This window comes from Furipterus horrens, unplaced genomic scaffold (assembly GCF_987537825.1).
Source record: "Furipterus horrens unplaced genomic scaffold, mFurHor1.1.pri manual_scaffold_2, whole genome shotgun sequence".
Lineage (NCBI taxonomy): Eukaryota > Metazoa > Chordata > Mammalia > Chiroptera > Furipteridae > Furipterus > Furipterus horrens.
This window is the reverse complement of record NW_028327172.1, coordinates 94,714,941-94,734,492: the sequence shown is the minus strand read 5'-3', so window position 1 is coordinate 94,734,492 and position 19,552 is coordinate 94,714,941. Positions and strand designations below refer to the sequence as shown.

The 19,552-nt window shown below is 45.3% G+C and overlaps 2 protein-coding genes across 7 annotated transcripts in view; one reads left to right on the top strand and one right to left on the bottom strand.

Moving 5' to 3' along the window:
- Nucleotides 1-12,746, bottom strand: part of LOC150019113 (uncharacterized) — a 30,801-nt gene extending 18,055 nt beyond the window's left edge. Inside the window, exon 1 of the mRNA XM_090266144.1 lies at nt 11,960-12,746. Within this exon, the coding sequence (XP_090122270.1) occupies nt 12,058-12,600 (543 nt within the window). The 5' untranslated portion in view covers nt 12,601-12,746 and the 3' untranslated portion in view covers nt 11,960-12,057. The remainder of the gene's footprint in view (nt 1-11,959) is intronic.
- Nucleotides 12,700-19,552, top strand: part of CCNY (cyclin Y) — a 274,826-nt gene continuing 267,973 nt past the window's right edge. For 4 of the 6 annotated variants that reach the window (XR_016509033.1, XR_016509034.1, XM_090266140.1 and 1 more), the window contains exon 1: nt 12,792-13,013. Coding sequence is in view for 4 of the 6 variants with exons in the window: in XM_090266140.1 (XP_090122266.1) it covers nt 12,860-13,013 (154 nt within the window). In the remaining 2 variants the exon portion in view is untranslated. Of the gene's footprint in view, nt 13,014-19,552 lie in introns of all 6 variants that reach the window. The other 2 variants (XM_090266142.1, XM_090266143.1) reach the window with 2 other exon arrangements.

Sequence of the window (19,552 nt, the reverse complement as noted above, 5' to 3'; positions counted from 1 at the left end):
TACCTTAGATAGGTTTAATGATGAGAATTCAAGTCTTTATTTGTAAAATGTGAGATTGTTACTGGGAAAAAGGGGTTTCTTTCATGTGGTGCCTTGGTGTAAAACCCAAAAATTAGTGTTGAGGAAAACAGGTCTTTATTTTACAATATTCCAACCTGGGGAGGACAGTGAGCACTTCAGCTCAGAGCCCTGTTCTCCCACAGGACCCAGCACTTTCCTTGCTTCTCAAAAGGCTGCAAGTCGAAAACATGATCAGAAGTTTCCCATTCCTTATCTGTCAGCTTTCTCCTTCAGGATCTCCGGTACAATGTTATCAGCCTCCATATAATAGTCCAGGGTGTCATCTGCCTCCTTATATAGTCAGGAAAACATGTGCCTTGTTGCACTGGATCATGGTGAAGTTCATTAAAGGTACAAATCCCAAGAGTCCTCTGTACATGTCCCGAGTTTCTAAAGGTCCAAAGTCCAGGCTTTGGAGTTCACTGAAGTTGGCAGGATTAAAGCAGCAGCATGATGGCTTCCTTACTAGCCCAGGCTGCATGGCTGGACCATTCCTTCTCTCAGATTGCATGGCTCTCTTCCTCTTTACAACCTGCATGACATTCTCCTTTCCCTTTTAAAACGACATGGTTCTCCCTGCAAATGGCTGCCCACTTATTTTTAAATCCCTGACTGCAGCCTGTGATGCAGTGGGCAGGGTGACCAATTGTGGCCACTCGTGAAATCTCACACAGGCCCTGTAAACTCTTTCATCACCATTCTATGGCAAAACCCCTTTCATCTCCTCGGCACCTTGTAAGAACCAAAGCTATTTGCATAACTAAGATACTAGCTACCGACCATAGATATGCAAGGCATCCCTTAGGAAAAATGGCTGTGATTCACTGAGTCCCATCCCCCACTCCCCAAACCACAGGCTATGGGGAATTTTGGGGATCCCTCTCTGTAACAAGATAACAACATAGGCTTAGATTTAAAAAATACTTTGTACAATGCTTGGCTTTTAGCAGGTGTTTAATACATGACACCTTTCCTAAAGTATCACGGAGTATAAAGCAGGCAGCATCTCTGCCTGGAGGAATTTGAAGTATGTGTGTGTAGAGGGTGGGTAGTAAAGAAGGGTGTGGTTGTTGGCATTCAGGTAAATCACTGGTGAGGCTTTAGCACTTATCTTTCCTCCCCAGGTCTGCTGACCAAAAGTCATACTAATGAATAAGTCCAATGGGTGCATATTTAAGGGGAATACAGTGGGAATGTCAAAGAGTGGTTAGGGGTAGTAAGGAGACAGAAAAGTCCTTGCAGACCACTGGCTGTCCCATCTCTTGGCACTAGTCTATGGCTACCTTAGCCCCCAGTCATGCCTTCCCATTTCCAGGCGTTGTTTCCAGTTAACATTGCCTAGTGTGAGAAACGCTCACAATAAAACACCGGGACACAGGACTTGAGCAGCAAAGTGAGGCATTTATTCACGAGTCTGCAGAGTTGGGCACACAGCCAGCCAGGAGCATAGGCACGAGAAGTAGACAAAGAAAACTGGTTTTATACTAATGCAATTAGCTCCCCCGCCCCTCTTCTTCTCTCCCATTTCTCCATTACTGGTTAATCCGGGTTCACAATCTAACGTGATTAACTACTTAATTCAGGGTGTGATTAATTAAGGGTAATCTAGTTATAGGTCTACCTCCAACTTATTTGCAAAGTTATCTAGCTACATCTTCCCATTTCTCTGTGTTTCGTGATGACAGTCTTCCTCCTTTTGATCCCGGAGCTATGTGTGAGGAGCTGCAAAATGTCATTTCCTTGCCCCCTTTCCATAATTCATCTGTTAATTATCACCTACTGGTTTGAGAGTCACTGGCTTCTTTATCCCTAACAATTCCCTGTCTCTTTTGGAAAATTGACTACTCAAATCTCTAATTTGTCCCTTCAAATTTCATGTGGATTTCTCAGTTCTCTGTCTCATATCAAGGATTTTCTTCAGCCTCCAGGAGGAGATTATTCTGTTGGTAAATTACTGGCATCTGTTTAGTTAGTGCAGGCTCAATTAATTTCTGAACTAAACCTCTAATGCAGGGAATAATATAGTAGCCTAAAGCAGTAAGGACTCCTGCTACTATTATACTATGAGGGACACAAAAGCTGACATGATCATTCCTTTCCAATTGCCAAGCCAGTTTTCTAACCATCCTGTCATAGGATTGTTGATGCCTCAGTTTTCTGCTAGTTCATTGGCTAGAGTGGTCAGTCCCTGTAGAGCCTTAGTGATAGTCCCATCAGGAGCTGTATTATTGGGGATAAAAGTGCAGCACTATCACCCAAGCATTACACCTATACTTCCTTTTTCTGCTAGCATCTTATCCAGTGCCATCCTATTGTCCCAGGTAATTTGATGGTGCCATCCAACTGTTATTTCTTCTATAACATCCCTGGTATAATTAATAAATTTCTGATTATAATAAATATAGTTTATCCAATCAACATTCTTTTTTTTTTTTTTTCAGATTTAATGTGTTTTATTGATTAAAATATTACATTTGTGCCAATTTCCCTTCCCTCTGCTCCCCTCCACCCGGTGGCCCCCCTCCCTCCAGTTGTCCCCCCCTTTTAGATTATGTCCATTAGTTGTGTATACAGTTCCTCCCAACCTCTCTCCGTCTATTCCATTCCCTCCTACCATGATCCCCAATTCCTATATCATCTCCCTCCCTCTCCCCACTCCCCCTCCCTGTTGACCTCCCCCCAATATGCTTCCTGTACCCACAGTTCCTTTTCCACTCTCGTTGCCTGTTTAGTTTGCCTTTGTTTCATCTCCCTAGCTTCTGTTTTTTAAACCAGTCCCTTTAACATCTCATATAACAGTGGTTTGGATCTAATGAACTCTTTCAGTTTTATTTTGTCCTGGAAACACTTTCTCTGTCCTTCTATTCTGAATGACAATTTCGCTGGATAGAGTATTCGTGGTTGTAGGTTTTGGATTTTCATTACTTTGAATATTTCTTGCCAGTCCCTTCTTGCCTGTAGGGTCTCCCTTGAGAAGTCAGCTGATAGTCTAATTGGGACCCCTTTGTACATAATTCTTTTCTTCTCTCTTGCTGCTTTTAAGATTCTCTCTTTATCTTTAATTTTTGACATTTTGATTATAATGTGTCTTGGAGTGGTTCTCCCTGGGTCCAGTCTCTTGGGAACTCTCCTTGCTTCCTGGACCTGCAAGTCTATTCCCTTCCCCAAGTCTGGGAAGTTCTCCTTTATTATATTTTCACTCAATTTTTCAAGTTCTAGTTCATCTTCCTCCCTCTCTGGCAAACCAATGATTCTTATGTTGGGCCTTTTATAGCTGTCCCAGAGGTTTCTGATCCTCTGATTGTTGCTTCCCATTTCCTCTCTCTGCATTGGTTGACTGCTTGTTCCTTCTCCATATTCCAGTTTGTTGAAATGAACTCTGGATTTTTTTTCCTCACCATCTGTCTCGGATGCGGTTTTGTTCCTTTCGTTATAAATGTTTTTCGCTTCTTTCTTATCTTTTTCCTGCTCTTTTGTGAATTCTGTAAGCCACCTGATAACAATGGCCCAGAACTGAGCCTCTGACAGGTTTCTTATCTGTTCATCTGTCAGGTTCTCTATCTGTTGCCTGGTGAGCTGTGTCACCGGGATTTCTATAGTTGTCTGCCTCATTTTGACAGATGCGTTTTGTTTTCTTGGGCCGGCTGTCGGGGGCAGTGCCTGTGTACGCGTCACAATTCAGCGACCGGCGCCTGTCTGCGACCTATTTCGCAGCCCTGTGGTGCTTTCTTTGGGGGCGGGGGTCCAAGATGGATTCACACAGTTATTCAGCTAGGAGACCGGGATCCGTCCTCCCGCCCCCCTGGGCCTCACTGTTCAAGGCGATGCGGTGGCTGCTCTCCCCAGCGCTGGGGTCGCGCACTGCCAGGGGCCTGACCGCAGCCGGGATTTCTTGCCGCCCCGCCGCTCTCAGGTGCGATCGCAAACAGCGCTGCCCTCTTTAACTCTTACCTGCCCAAATGGCACCGCTGGTTTATAACTTCATATGTTGGGCTTCCGTGTAGTTTTATTTTCTGGAATTTCTAGTTATCCTTTGGTTTGAAGTAGTTGTATTCCTCTCTAGTTGTAGAGGGAGACCTAGCGTGTCCGTCTAAGCCTCCATCTTGGCCGGAAGTCTCAACATTCTTATTAATTGTTGACCACCAGAAGAGGACTAACTCAAACTGTGTTGCTATTTGATTCCTAGCCTTAAATTCATCTGAAACTCCTTTAGGGTACCCAATGGCATTGATATAGATGTGAGGATCGAATGATCCACCAGGGGCTGTGGACCTCTTTTTTGTCACCATTTTATAGTCAAAATCCCTCCCATCTCCTTGGGGCCTTGGAAGAACCAAAGCCATTTGTATAACTAAGATACTAGCTACCAGCCATAACTATACAAAGGCATCTTGAAAGCTGTCCTATTCCCCCACACCACTCCCAACTGTAGGTTCTGGGGAATTTGTGGGGAACTTCCTTTGTAACAATCCCCCTCACCCCAGATTTAAGACCCTTTATAATCTTATAAAAAACAATGGGCAAAGGTCTCATACTCCTCTAGCTACTTCAAGCTGGACATGGCCATCGTTCTACCTACCCTTGGGTCTAGAAATCTCTGATAGAGTGGGAGTGAGGAGGGGAGGGTAGCTTTCCCACATGGGGAAGGATTTTGTAAAGTCCAGGTCAGTTGGCTATCCCCGGGCAGTGGCATGCTCTGTTTCCAAGGGCTGGCACTGCTGCACAAACTGGCATCTTTGTCGTATTCTGGGGGCAACATATTTGGCAACAGGGTTAAAAGCCATAATAAAAACTATAACCACTAAATGACAACAGGCAGTGATTAATGTTTAATGTTCCACATTAGGAAAAAAATTGGCATCTTTGGCAGAAGGTGTGCAAGGCATGTCACAGCTGTTCAAAGCCCTTTTGCCCACTATACTTAGTTTGGGCTGAGGGGAATATTTTAGGATTTCACCCACCTCAGACTTCTGGGCCCTTTCTGTCCAAGCTATGGGACAGAAAAAGAGAAACCAGTTTTAAAGTGAAGCCTGCAGACTGCCCCACACTTTATCAACTCAAACACTTAGTTCAGCTAAACCTTTGAGTCTCAGGAGGCCGCAATGCAGATGGGCCACTTAAGTGAGGCCTATATGTACAGACAGTTACTCATGTAATGAGATTACAGGCTTCTGCCCTGTGCAAACAGAAGGAAGAATATACATATTAATTCACACAACATAACCCACAAGCCAGCCTTTGAATCTGTAGGTCTGTGGAGACATCCAGTCACAGGGCCTTTTCTGGAATGATATTTAACAGTGGCAGTTTGATAGGTCCTCCTTGTCTGTAGATTGAACATTTCTGATGTTCAAAACCTAGTTTTGATTTCTAAATGAAAACAAACTTTTAAAGACAGTTAGCTGCACCAGTTTATAGTCTACCACTGAGCACTGTGATTTTCCTTAAATCATGATTTTTCTCCTTAATATTACCCTCCTTGTCACTAAAAGGACTGCATCAAGTCCAGTTTTAATTTAGCATGTTCACTTGCATAAACACAACAAGAGCAGCAATTGATCACATATAATCTTTTAAGTCTGCTTTGCTGGAACTCACACAAAGAACCTTCAGGTTGACCTTCTGTCTGCCCATCTGGGCACAGAAGCTGAACCACACAACTGCCATCTGGCCTTGCCTATAAAACCCATTCTTTTTACAAGACCCTAAGGATTTCTATTGTGTCTTAAGGCTCCTCCTAGCAATCTTTCAGGGAAGCAAACTTGTTCCTTTGCTAGAAAGACTGCCACGAACCACATAACCAATCAAAATATCGGGTTTTCACCTCCTTGGCTTTCATCAGCCTTGAAAGTCAATTGCTGTTCCTCAGGGCTTTCTGGTAACAACCAGAGTCTAGGTATGACTCCTTCAGGCATGACATCCCAGCCAAAGCCTCGGTTGACAAAACCACCATTAGCAACTGGTCTTATTAGTTTTATGCAAAGGAGCCCTATGTCATTTCTTACTTCTGGAGAATGCCAAATACTGGAGGAATCAGTTAGGGAGAAAAATATAAAGGCATGAAGGAAAAACCTTGTCCTTCAAAATTGCATTTCATGGAAGCATTATACATTCCATTACTAAAACCATACAATTTCTTTTCAAAACCTTTATAAACTTCTAACAAACCTTTTTCATTTTCATGCCTTACACTTTGCCTGATTCCCTTTCATGTGAAGTTTTAAGTCTCCCTGGGAAACCTCAATTTTTCCTTTCAGAACATAAAAAGAGCAATAATTCAAAACCCAGATAGCTAGGCCCTCTCTCTCCAGTATGTCCACTGGCCTCCTAGAGAGATGTGCCCTTTTCAGAGACATGTTCATTTGCCCAGGCTGGAGCACTCATCAGTCCTGAATGACTCTTCCTGGGTCCTGGGTGGCAAAAGGAATTTTTGCTGACCAGTTTACAGATGACCTTTCCTAGGTCTCATTCGTCAAAAACAAATACAGAGAATTCCACAAAATATGCTTTTATAAAATCAGAATGTTACAGAGTAGGGTCCCCTACAAAACCCCAGATCCTGTGGGAAGAGAAACAGCTTTCAAGATGCTTTGCATATCCATGGCTGGTAGGTAGGGTCTTAATTATGTAAATGACATCAGTTCTTCCACAGCTCTAAGGAATAATGAGCAGTGAATAAGCAAGGCCTGTGGAAGGTTCTGCGAATGGTCAGAACTAGTTACCATGCCTACTGCCTCACAGGCCACAGTCAGGGATTTAAGGAGAAAGTGGCAGACATTTTCAGAGGAAGAAAAGAGAAAAGGAAGAATAGAGTTCCACGCGGCTGGCAGAGGAGGAGAATTGGGCGGATTACAAAGAGAAAGGGAGAGAAAGAGAATCATGCGGTATTGCAGAGAGGTAGAGGAGAGATCCATGCTTTCTTTGCAAGGAAGCTAGGAACTCTAGAGATCTAAATCTGCATAATCTTTAAATAAACAATCTTTTTTCTTTTCACCAAATTCTGGTGTTGAGAGTTATGCTTCTGGCGGTGAGCAATCGGGCCCTTCATAACTGAACAGCCTGTGGGGTTCTGTAACAAGAACACGAGCAGCTAAGGTTTCCTTTTCCCAGGTTTAAAATGTCCGTAACTGTTTCCTTTTTATCTTTACAACTTTCCACAGACCGGCAACATTGATAAACTTTCTAAATACTCTTTACTTCTTTATTTAACTGTAACATGCTTCCAATTCTTGTTCTTTTCCACACTGTGAAGGACTATACTCAAACTCAGTATCGGGCAGCTAAAATTTCCTAGATTTGCAGAGATATCCTGAAGCTTTTTGCAGTTCCTGCTTCTTCTCTCTTCTAATGTACTTTCTGAGCTTTCCTGAGGAGTTTTTCAATTGTTCTATCTGGCCCACTCATCTACCTTCTGCAATTTCTTACAAATATCTGGCCAGCTTCTGTTACAACAGTGACTTTTAAGAGTCCCTGCCCTATAGCGTTCTCTGGATATGACCACAATACTTTCTCATCTGGTCCCTAAGCTTCTGTAGAAATGCTGATGAAGTTTCATCTCTTTCTTGCTGTATCTCGAATGCCTTGGAGACATTCTGTTCTCGGGGAATGGACTCCTTGAATCCCCTGATGATGAGGCTCCTAAGGTCTCTCATCTGAGCCCTAGTCTCTGGCCTGTTATTATCCCATTCAGGGTCTATATTGGGAAACTTCTGTTCAGCTGCGACAATTCTTTGACAAGGAGGATGTTCCCTCTCCCATATCCTCATAGCAGCCTGTCTGATCATTCCCCTTCTCTTCCCCACTAAAGATGTCTAGTATAGACATTAATTCCATCCACGTTAATATGCTGGGTCCAAGGAACTGATCTATTGTTCTGCCAATCCAAAGGGATCCTCTACCAAGCGCTTCATATCACGCTTGAAGTTTCTAACATCTGTGCTTGTTAAAGGAACATTTGACATATCCCATTTCTCCTAGGCCCATGGAGACCTACCTAAGGGGAAACAGCAGCTGCTCTGATGGAATGGGAAAGTTCTTCATGTCTTTCTTACATTGCTCTAATTCTTTTCTTAATCTAGAGTAAGTTACCGCCAGTGCTGTGGGTGTCGTGGGCACGGCTACCAGTTGGGCACCTGTTAGGTGGTCCTGGCCTGATTCGTCTGTACTCTGTCCTTAGTGCCTGTGCCCAGTTGGCCGCTGGCTGGCCAGGGCCATAAGGCGGTGGGAGACAGGACAGAGGGTCCCAGGCTTTATCTTCTTTTCCTTTTACAGGAAGACCTGTAGACCTGCTGGTAGGTTTTAATCAGCAGAGAGCATATTCCTTCTCTTCCTTAGAAGCTGATGCCTGATCACTCACATATAAGATCAGGACTCGACAAACTCAAGTTTCATCAGACCCAAAATGGGGCCAGAAAACAGATTGCCCCTTATTGGGTTCCTTTGGCCAAAGGAGACAGCAATATTTTGCCATTTTCTGTTTTTCCTTATTCTGGGTCCAGGGATCTTCTCCCCAATGCTCTAATATTTTCCCTAATTCTTTAGTTTCCCTAGGCTTAGAATTTTTCATTTCCTATTCTCAGTCGATCCCTGTGGCTGTCACTGAATCTGGTTGTGTCCTCAAGCCCCATTACTGGAGATTTCTTGAACATGAACCCATGAGCTCAAATCCCTGTATTGGACGTTTCTTGCTCATGACCTGTATATTCAACCCCCATAGTGGAAGTTTCTTATATACAGACCCCATATACTCAACCCCCATTACTGGAGATTTTTTGTATATGGAAACACCGTGAGCTCAACCCCCTGTATTGGAGGTTTCTTGCCTATGGCCCGTGAACGCAACCCCCCTTATTGGAGGTTTCTTGTTCACACCTTCTGTGCTCAATGCCCCGTACTGGAGATTTCTTACACACAAACCTTGAGCTCAACCACCCATACTGGAAATTTCTTGCTCACATCCTCTATACTGCACCCCGCATACTGGAAGTTTCTTGTATACAGACCCCATATATTCAACCCCCCTTACTGGAGATTTCTTGTATATGTGTTACAGAAACAGGGGAGTCCAAAAATCCCCAGAGCTTGCAGCTGGGGGATGGGGAGAAGGAAGCAGCTTTTAGAATGCCTCCACATGCCTGAGGCTGGTGGCTAGTGTCTTTCTTATGCAAATGGATTTAATGCATCCAAAGCCTCAGGCAGATGGGAGGAGTCTTGAACCAGGGGACAGTATGGAGAAAGCACACAGAGCCTACGTAAGGGTCTGTGAATGGTCAGAACTGTTTGCAACGCCCACTGCGTCAGATGACGCAGTCAGGGATATATAAGCAGCTGCAGACATTTTAGCTCAGACTCTCTCTGGCTCTCGCTCGTGCTCTCACTCAGAGACTCTGGCAAGCTCCGGCTCTCACTCGCGCTCTGGCTCTGGCGCTCTGACTCTCTCTCTCTGGCGCGCTTGCGCGCTCGCTCTCGCTCTCTCGTGTGCTCCCTCCACATGGCTTGGTGAAGGGGCCTTCCCCATGTGGCTGGAGAAGGGGTCTCCAGGCTGCTTTAAGAGGCTCTCGCCATGCAGTTTTGAGAAGGAGAGAAGATCCACGCGGTTTGCAGGAAGAAGGCAGTTTGCAAGGAGGCTGAGAATCCAGGTGGTTCTGCATTGAGAGCTGGAGGGCACCACAGCACAGAAAGGACCTCCCCAATCAGGATTGAATGATTGGCAGCTGCTGGTAAAGACTGTGTTTGGAAAGTCGGGAAACGGTTTCTCTGACTTTCCTAAAACTAGCCTGGTCTGGAAGGTGGGGAGGCAAGGATATGTGTTTGTGGGTGTTTTAAAGAGCATAAGACTTAACAACAGAAATCCGCAAATAACTAAATCTATATAACTGTTAAATAAACAATTCTTTTTCTTTTCACTAAACTCTGATATTGAGAGTTATAATTTTGGCGGCGGGCAATCGGGCCCCTAACTAAAGAGCCCGTGGGTTTGTTTTCAATTGGAGCAGCCCAGGGGTTCTGTAACATATGGAGACACCATGAGCTCAAACCTCCGTATTGGAGGTGTCTTGCCCACTCCCTCAGCCACACACACACATTTGATCTCCGAGGATGCTCAACCACCAAGGCAGTAATTAACCCAATTTTCTTACCTCGGCCCGTGCACCAGATTGCCTGGTTACCGTGGTGTTTGCTTTTGTTTCCCCCTTGTGTCAGTTCTACTGCTGTTCCAACAAGAAGTTTCTTGTCCGTTTCTGGACACTGTTAGGTGGGTGGGCCCTGGATTGAGCGGGCCACCCAAAGGCAGGTAGGACATGTCTCCTCACCTCAGCTCAGAGCCCCTTCCCGCACACAGGCGGAGGATTCCAGACAAATTCCCAAATTGTAAGAAATGCTCACAATAAAACACCAGGATACAGGACTTGAGCAGCAAAGTGAGGTGTTTATTCACGAGTCTGCAGAGTCAGGCGCACAGCCAGCCAGGGGCATGGGCGTGTGAAGTAGACAAAGAAAACTGGCTGTTTACTAATGCAATTAGCACCCCCTCCCCTCTCCTCCCCAGTTTCTCCATTACTGGTTAATCCGGGTTCACAATCTAACGTGATTAACTACTTAACTCAGAGTGTGATTAACTAAAGGTAATCTAATTATAGGTCTATCTCTAACTTATTTGCAAAGTTATCTAGCTAAATCTTCCCATTTCTGTGTTTGGTGATGACAGTCTTCCTCCTTTTGATCCCAGAGGTATGTGTGAGGAGCTGCGGAATATCATTTCCTTGCCCCCTTTCCATGATCCATCTGTTAATTATCTCCTACTGGTTTGAGAGTCACTGGCTTCTTTATCCCTGACACCAGTGACCATGGGGAAGAGGAAGCTGAGACAGTTGTCGTTTGTCTCCTCTCTTAAGCCCTTCAAATCGTATTACTAATTGTAAATTTTATGATTAAATAAAAATTATTAAATGCGCCTAAAGTGAATATGTCATACACATATGGTTCAGTAATTGGGTGCTTGTGGTACCCAAACTACAAAACAGCATTGTAACTCTGAAGATCTGGATATGCACTCTCATTGACTCGTTGTGTTTCAATCCCTGTTTCCTGGGAGGTAAGGGTGTAGACTGTCTTAATAAAGGGCTTTATTTTGCCTTGTTGCTATCACCCCACCTCTTTCTGGCTGTATTCTTCAGACCTTCCTTTGGTCATCTTGTCAGCATCAGTACTTTGCTGTCATTTATTTTCCAAGGACATCTGCCACTTATCCCAACTGGCAAAAATGCAGTTGGATAATGGAGCTTAAAACAGAAGGGTGTAGTCAAGGAACTGGTATAGGTGACCCATGAACATAGACTACAGGGCGGGAATTGAATGTGGGAGAGGGAGGAGGTGAGCAGGTAAGGGGAGAACAACGGGGTAAAAATGGGACAACTGTAATAGAACAATTTAAGGAAAGGACAAAAACAAAAAAATACAACCTAATAAACGTATGAACATTATCAAGAGGAGCATCGCAGGTTAAAAACAACAGCTGATGTCAAGGAGTAAATGAATTACTGTTAAAGCCTGGGTCAAGAGGTATACACATGCTTATGCCAGACAAATGTTAATTCCTGTACTTCTTTTGTTCTTTTTTAGTACCTGTCAGTTCATCTTTATGGGCCTCAGTTTCCTCATATGTTAAAAATTAAGAGCGCTGCACCCAGTGTCTCTTTCAAAAATATTTTTTTCCCAGCTTCTCCTCACAACCCCTTCTCTGATATTTGGGGGCGGGCGGTGGATGCGGACCGCATTTTGGTGCTGTTCCCAGCCAGGCCCTAACCTTGACCTAATTTTAGCGGTCTCAGTTCAGACAGAGCCCAGGGCGACAGAACAGACGCGTTTTAAAGGTAACAGGATGACTGGTGTTACGTACCTGTCTCTACCTCCTATCAACCTCCGTGGGACTGAAAAGGCCGCAGCTGACTCCACGCTGGAATAGCCCACGGGCCACCATCAAGTCCTCCACAAAGCTCAACGCAGAAGAGCGAACTCCCAAATCAAGGGCAGCTTCCTCTTAAAAGCTTTAAAAAAAGAAAACGAAGAACTGCCCCCGCCCGGTTCCCGGGAGTGGCCAGCGTACCAAAGGACAACCTGGGCCGTCACACACGCCTCCGTCCCTGGTGGGGGTGGGGTGGGGGGAAACATGAGGGCGGAGACCAAAAAGGTCGGGCGAGCGACCCCCAAATCGCAGCGGCCCAACCGCCCATCCGGCCGCAATCTGCTTCCAGGGCAGCGAGAAGGGGCGGCGCCGGGGTGGGGCTGGCATCTAACCTCCGGACTGCAAGCGCTGGCCTCCCGCGCTGGGACCTGGTCTGTGCCCCTGCACGCCACCCTGCTGCCCCTGCTGCTCCGGCAGCTTTGACCCCCACGCCACCCACGCCGCCTCGTACCCACGCCGCTGTTCGCAGGGACACGCGTCTCTGACGCTTGAACCGGAACCTCTTGCGGAGGCCGCCACCGGGACCGAGCGCCGAGCGGGAAGCGCAGGGAGGCGGCCTGCGCGGCGCCCGCCATGGCCGCGGCGGGGTGAGGCCAGCGCGGCGGTGCAGTCGCGCGGTAGGGGCACTCCTCCGCCGCGGGGAAGCCAGGCAGACGCAGAGGCTGAGGGAGCCGCCTGCCGCCGCTAGTCGGGGTCGCCGTCGCGCCCGCCGCCCATGGCGAGGCCCCGCCGCCGCTGCTGACCGCGCTTTCGTCTGTCCCCGGCGGCGGCGGACCTCGCTTTACGCCCGTCCCCGGGAGCCCGGCGAGCGCCGCGGGCTCCGGGCAGCCGACGATGGGGAACACTACCTCGTGTTGCGTGTCGTCAAGCCCCAAGCTCCGGAGGAATGCACACTCCCGGCTGGAGTCCTACCGGCCCGACGCCGACCTGAGCCGCGAGGACACGGGCTGCAACCTGCAGCATATCAGCGACCGAGAGAACATCGACGGTGAGCGCGGCCCGGCCAGGCTCGGGTGCCGCGGGCGGGGGGCCGGTGGCCAGGTGACAGGAGCTGGCCCTGGTCAGCCTTGGTTACCTGACGTGAAGGGGCAGCGCTGGGCTGGGGCACGGTTTGGTCCCGGCTACAACCAAACTGTTCGCGACCAGGCTGAGTCGCTCGGTTTTTAAAAGTAAAGTGAGTGGATACGGTCTTCTGTAAAACTGAGGACTGATCGCCGTTTTGGGATTAGTCTCTACCTAGAGTTGGAGGACAGGGTTGGCCTGTGTCAGCTCCCCGGAAACTTACATATTTGCTCCTCTTGGCTCTCCCCTATCAGCATTGCCTTTAAAAACTGAAAAACGAAATCCCCCTCCTCAAAGGATTTGGAGGCGGGTGAGGGATTGGAGTCTTAGATTGCTCCACCTGAATGCTTAATTTTTCTTTAGAGCACCAGTCTTCAACCTTTTTTGGCACCAGGGACTGGTTTCGTGGAAGACAACTTTTCCACGGACAGAGGTGGCGGGGGTGGGGGTGGCGGCGGGCAGTATTCGGGGGATGGGAGCGGGGCGGGGAACTCAGGCGAGCTTGGAGGCGGAGCTCAGGCTTTCATCCACCACCCACCTCTTACTATGGACGAAGGAGGCGGGGCGGAGACTGGAGGCGAGCTTAGGTGAGCTTTGCCCGCGGCTGGGTTCCTATCAGGCCGGGGACGTGGGGTTGGGTACCCCTGTTTTAGAGTATCGTTAGAATGGTTTGGAGACATCTTTGGGTTAAGTTACCCCGTTTTGGCTTGGGACTGAATTACAGTCCTATGAATTCCTGATTGATCTGAGCGACTTTGGTTTGGAGTAGTGTTTATAAAGGACGTTAAATGACTGATCACTGCATCTAGTATTTATTTTACTGGTATCTGTATTCATATCTTTAGTAGTTTGACTTTGTCAATAAGCTACGTTGCTTAATATCTACAGATGGAGGTAGTTTATGCATTGTGCTTAAGAGTTTACATAATTTTCAACTTAAATCTGAAATTTGAAATATATTTTTATGACAACTTGATTTTTCTTTTTCTTTTTATCCCAGAAGTATCACAGTTGATGTGGTTGAACTAATCTGAAAAAGTTTCTTGTGTGTGCTAATTGACACAACTCTGTCATAATTCATTTTTGTCAACTTTAGGATGGAGCATTCTCTCTAGTGCGGAAAGCCAAATTTAAACTCAACTAAAGGATGTTCTCATTGTTTGGCCTTCTTCAATTTCTTCTAAGCAGTAATTTCGTGTCTTTAGGACAGCAACTTTGTTAAAAAAAATATTGTACGACATATAAAGAGACTAATACAACATTTGGTTTATATTATAGTAGGTGCTCCATATTCAGAGAGGATAAGCAACATACTGAAATATGCCAAATCTTATGAACTTTGTAGATCTATTTTCCAGCAGAAGTGTTGGGAATAAATTTGGATGATCTCAAAGTTTAAAAAAGGGGTATCCATTAAATTTTACATGTTGCTAAGTATGATGAAAACAATATAGAAAAAGGTACCTTTCAAATGAAGTTCTGAAATGTGGAAAGGTTTTCTTGTGCCAAATTTGGCCAGGGCTTAGAAATTGAGATCTCCCTTTTATTGGGTATTGGGAAGGAGAAGGATTCGGGGACCAAACATGAATAAGGTTTGGAAGTTAAAATTGACTGGAAGATCTTCTAAAACTATATTATTTCTGGTCTTTTCCCCTGAAAAATCAGATAAATCTTCAGAACTCTTAACATTTCAAACACAATGTTTTTTCGTGTTCATGTAATGATTTTCTTAAGATTTTGAGTGTTCTTCCTCAATGTGTGTGGCTTTTATGTCTGTACAGTACTGACCGTCGGCAGCCGTCCGTCTCGAGAGACGATGGTGTAGCTTCTTAAGAGTCTATCTGCACCGCCGAGAATGGCTGTGCAGTCCGACTCGGGAGTGACACGGTATCTGTCTCCTCCCGTGTTGAATCGACATCTTGCGATGTCGCTGGAGTGTCCTCTCCAGTGAAGCTGAAGCTACAGAGCCTGGGCAGGGTGATATGGAGGGTCTGCTGTTGCCCATGCAGCAGACCCCCCTCTCTTCGCAGCTGAAGGATCCAAGGGAAAGACGGAGTCAATACAGCTTGGCTTCAGGTGCGCCGCAGGAGTTGCCGGTGTTGACTACAACGTCAAACCGCCTTAGGGACTCCGGCTCCGGATTTTCTGTCGGGGTTTACTCCCCTAGCCTTTCCCCTGAAGAGGTATGCCGCAAGGCAGCGGAGGTTTTTTGGAATCAGAGTTTTCCTTACTGACCAGTAACATTACTATTATACATATGCCTCCTGAAAACTGTGAGGGTGAACTCATGGTCTTAACCTGGTTCCATACATAAGAAAACTGGCAAAAGCTTATCAGAGGTCACCACTGTGAGCTCTTGGAATGGTGACATTTGGCAAATGTCTGAATAGTTTTGTACTTTGTATAAGTTTTTACAGTGTTTGTTAAGCATATTCTAAAATGAAAACAGAAACAGCTTCCTAGTTATATTGTTACTTCAATATATCCTCCAGTAATATCATATACATATGATATTTTATATATATATATGACCCTGGCTGGTTTGGCTCAGTGAATTGAGCGTCGGCCTGCGAGCTAAGTGTCGCTGGTTCGATCTTCCAGTCAGGGCACATCAGAGAAGGAAAACTCTGATTCCAAAAAACCTCCGCTGCCTTGCGGCATACCTCTTCAGGGCAAAGGCTAAGGGGAGTAAACCCCGACAGAAAATCCGGAGCCGGAGTCCCTAAGGCGGTTTGACGTTGTAGTCAACACCGGCAACTCCTGCGGCGCACCTGAAGCCAAGCTGTATTGACTCCGTCTTTCCCTTGGATCCTTCAGCTGCGAAGAGAGGGGGGGTCTGCTGCATGGGCAACAGCAGACCCTCCATATCACCCTGCCCAGGCTCTGTAGCTTCAGCTTCACTGGAGAGGACACTCCAGCGTCATCGCAAGATGTCGATTCAACACGGGAGGAGACAGATACCGTGTCACTCCCGAGTCAGACTGCACAGCCATTCTCGGCGGTGCAGATAGACTCTTGGGAAGCTACACCATCGTCTCTCGAGACGGACGGCTGCCGACGCAATAGTAGGTGCAAGTTAGGGTTCCACATGTCATTTCTGGTGTTGTTACTTTAGACTTATATTATCATAACCTACTCTTTAGGTACTTTTGAACTACATCCATACTTTATTTTAAAATTTAGTTGCAGGCATCTAGAAGGGTATTAAGGGTGGGTATGTTTTCATCACTGCTATGGTCACAAACACCTGAAAGAAGTGTGTAGCATTGAAGACTTAATAAGTATTTTATTTTAAAGAAATGGATGAGTGAATTAGTTTATTTTAAAAAGCCATTACTCAGTCCTATACTGTGTTGACAAGCAAAAATATTGGGCAATAATTTCTCCTTTATGTTGTGCATTAATATTGGATAGAGGCTTTATTTATTTATTTTTAAAGATTTATTTTATTTTTAGATAGAGGGGAAAGAGGGAGAGAAACATTCATGTGTGAGAGAAACACAGATTGGTTGCCTCTCACCTGCCCCGAACTGGGGACCTGGCCCGCAATCCAGGCATGTGCCCTGGCCAGGAATTGAACCAGTGACCCTTCTGTTTGTAGGCCATGCTCAATCCAGTGAGCCACACCAGCCAGGGGAGGCTTTATGGTTTTTTTTTCTCTTTTTTTTGTGTGGGGCTTTATGTTTTAAATAATGGATTTAAAAATAAAAACAAGGAGGATTCACATTTCTTAGAGCCAGGCTGCATACTGGTATTGACTATAGTAGGGAAACGGGTTGGGGGGTGGGGAAGTAAGTGTAACCAGCTGTTGGCATTAAGGCATAGGAAGGTTTTGCCAGAGAAAAATGGAATAATATTGTGTGTTCTTTCATTTGAAGGAAATCTAAATTTGGTCATCACTCACTTTTGAGAAAACATTTGGAAAATCACCAATTCGTGTTTCGTAGATTCAGGGTACTTTAAGAGACTAGGTCAGGTTAAGAGGATTTCTAATTTAGACTCTAGTGTCCTCTCACCCCAGAACCTAATTCATGCGATAATGCTAGTTTAAACCCAGAAATATTTAGACAGTCTTCTCTTTGTTTCCCGAGTTTAGTAAATAGTACTTCTGGGTTTACCTATCCAGTAGTTCTCAACATTGGTTTCAATTAGCTCAGAAATGTAGGACTGGGCCTTCACATTATGTTAAAAGCTCTCCAAGTAATTCTAAGATGCAGCCAGGGTTGAGAATTGCTGCTGTTGTTTAGGGATATTTTCCATAGAAATTCATTCTGTGTCAGAAGCTGGAGAAGAGAACAGGTTTAAGTTAAATGTGATGTATATATATGTATACAGTGACTCCTTATTTCACACCGAGAAAAAGCTTTACAATGGACTTTCACTAAGGCCCTTTGTGATCTGCCTGTGCTCCTCAGTCACTCACTAGCTCATTCTAGCTACACCGGCCTCATTTAGTACTGTTCCTTGAACACACCAGACATACTTTTGCCCCAGGGCCTTTGCTCTGTCCCTCTGTCTGGAATACTCTGCAGATTCTCTTGGCTAACATCCTCACTGTCTTTAGTCTTTCTTCAGTTCTCACCTTTTCAGTGAGACCTTCCTTATCACTCCATTTAACATCCTTCCTGCCACCCATCAGCAATCCTAGAATATGTTCTTTGCCCTAATGTTTCTTTATTCCAGTGTCACATATAACATACTGTATAAGTATATACTAATATACTTATAATAAGTATATGTAGTAGTAACTTTCTACTCATGGAAGTTCTATGAGAACTTTTTGTTTTGTTCATTGGTGTAGCCCATGTGCCTAGAATAGTGCCAGATACCTTTAATGACACTAAATATTTGTTGAATGAATGAGTGAAGTCAGCTTTGTAAGAACATCAGAGGCAGGGCATCGTGTGTATTGATTGGGTGAGAGGAAGCAGGTGGGAGTAGAGCATGAATAAGACTTGTAATAATGAAAGTAGAGTGAAACTTTTGGTTTTGTTTGTATTTTATCCTGAGAGGTAGCAGATAGGATGAACTCCTGAAAATGAAACTTAAGAAAGGTTTAAAAGCATAATTAAAGAAAAAAAAACAACTCACCCAAATTGAAAGGAAACTGTGGTTAATGTAATTCTGTTTAGCAATGTCTATTTAGTCTTTTTTTTCTTGTCTCTTCAGATGAATGGCTTTAGCTGTGCATTACATTCTTAGGGATCAAAACAAAGCTAAACTGCTTAACGAATAAAAAAATATTAGATAAACATATGCAATTATGAACTTAGCCACTCATGTTGATTTTCTTATATTACACACCAAGTGGGGTGTGAACTTCCCATATCCAGAGAAGCTTGAAGACTAAGGGACTTAGTACAGGAAGGATAACCAGAAAAAGTGCGCTGTTAAAAGGTTGCAGAGATAAAGGAGCAATTTAAAATCAAAGTACCTATTGTAGTGTTACCTTGAATTACCGCTCTGGGTTTTTTGGGTGTCTGCAACCTTTTAACTGCATCTCTTCAGCGTTCTTTTTCTTGAATGTCAGTCCCCCTTTCATATTACCAGCCTGATCAACAGAACCATACCTACGGACTTTCATTTCAGACTGAGCTTTATTAGCATGCTGCCTACAGACTTGTGAAGACATAGATTAAGTGTGGACTGACTGCATGTTACCAATGTAGAGGGCACAGTGTTCAGGTGTGCTGAGAGAGCTATTCTTCAAAGCATGCTAATGGCTCTGTGACCTTCACTCTACTGACTAATCCTATTTTCCTCTCTAATTTCGAATCATACTTTTATTTTACAGATAAGGAAACTAAATATTGGAGAGTTACAGTATCTTGCCCAGGTCATGCAGAACATGGATAAGGGTAGTAAAACTTGCGTGTTAACTCTGCTATTTACTGACCTGTATTATTCACATTAACCCCTGGCTGGTTTGGCTCAGTGGATTGAGCGTCGGCCTGCGAGCTAAGTGTCGCTGGTTCGATCTTCCAGTCAGGGCACATCAGAGAAGGAAAACTCTGTCTCCAAAAAACCTCCGCTGCCTTGCGGCATACCTCTTTAGGGCAAAGGCTAAGGGAGTAAACCCCGACAGAAAATCCGGAGCCGGAGTCCCTAAGGCGGTTTGACGTTGTAGTCAACACCGGCAACTCCTGCGGCGCACCTGAAGCCAAGCTGTATTGACTCCGTCTTTCCCTTGGATCCTTCAGCTGCGAAGAGAGGGGGGGTCTGCTGCATGGGCAACAGCAGACCCTCCATATCACCCTGCCCAGGCTCTGTAGCTTCAGCTTCACTGGAGAGGACACTCCAGCGTCATCGCAAGATGTCGACTTAACACGGGAGGAGACAGATACCGTGTCACTCCCGAGTCGGACTGCACAGCCATTCTTGGCGGTGCAGATAGACTCTTAAGAAGCTACACCATCGTCTCTCGAGACGGACGGCTGCCGCCGCCGCCACCGATTATTCACGTTA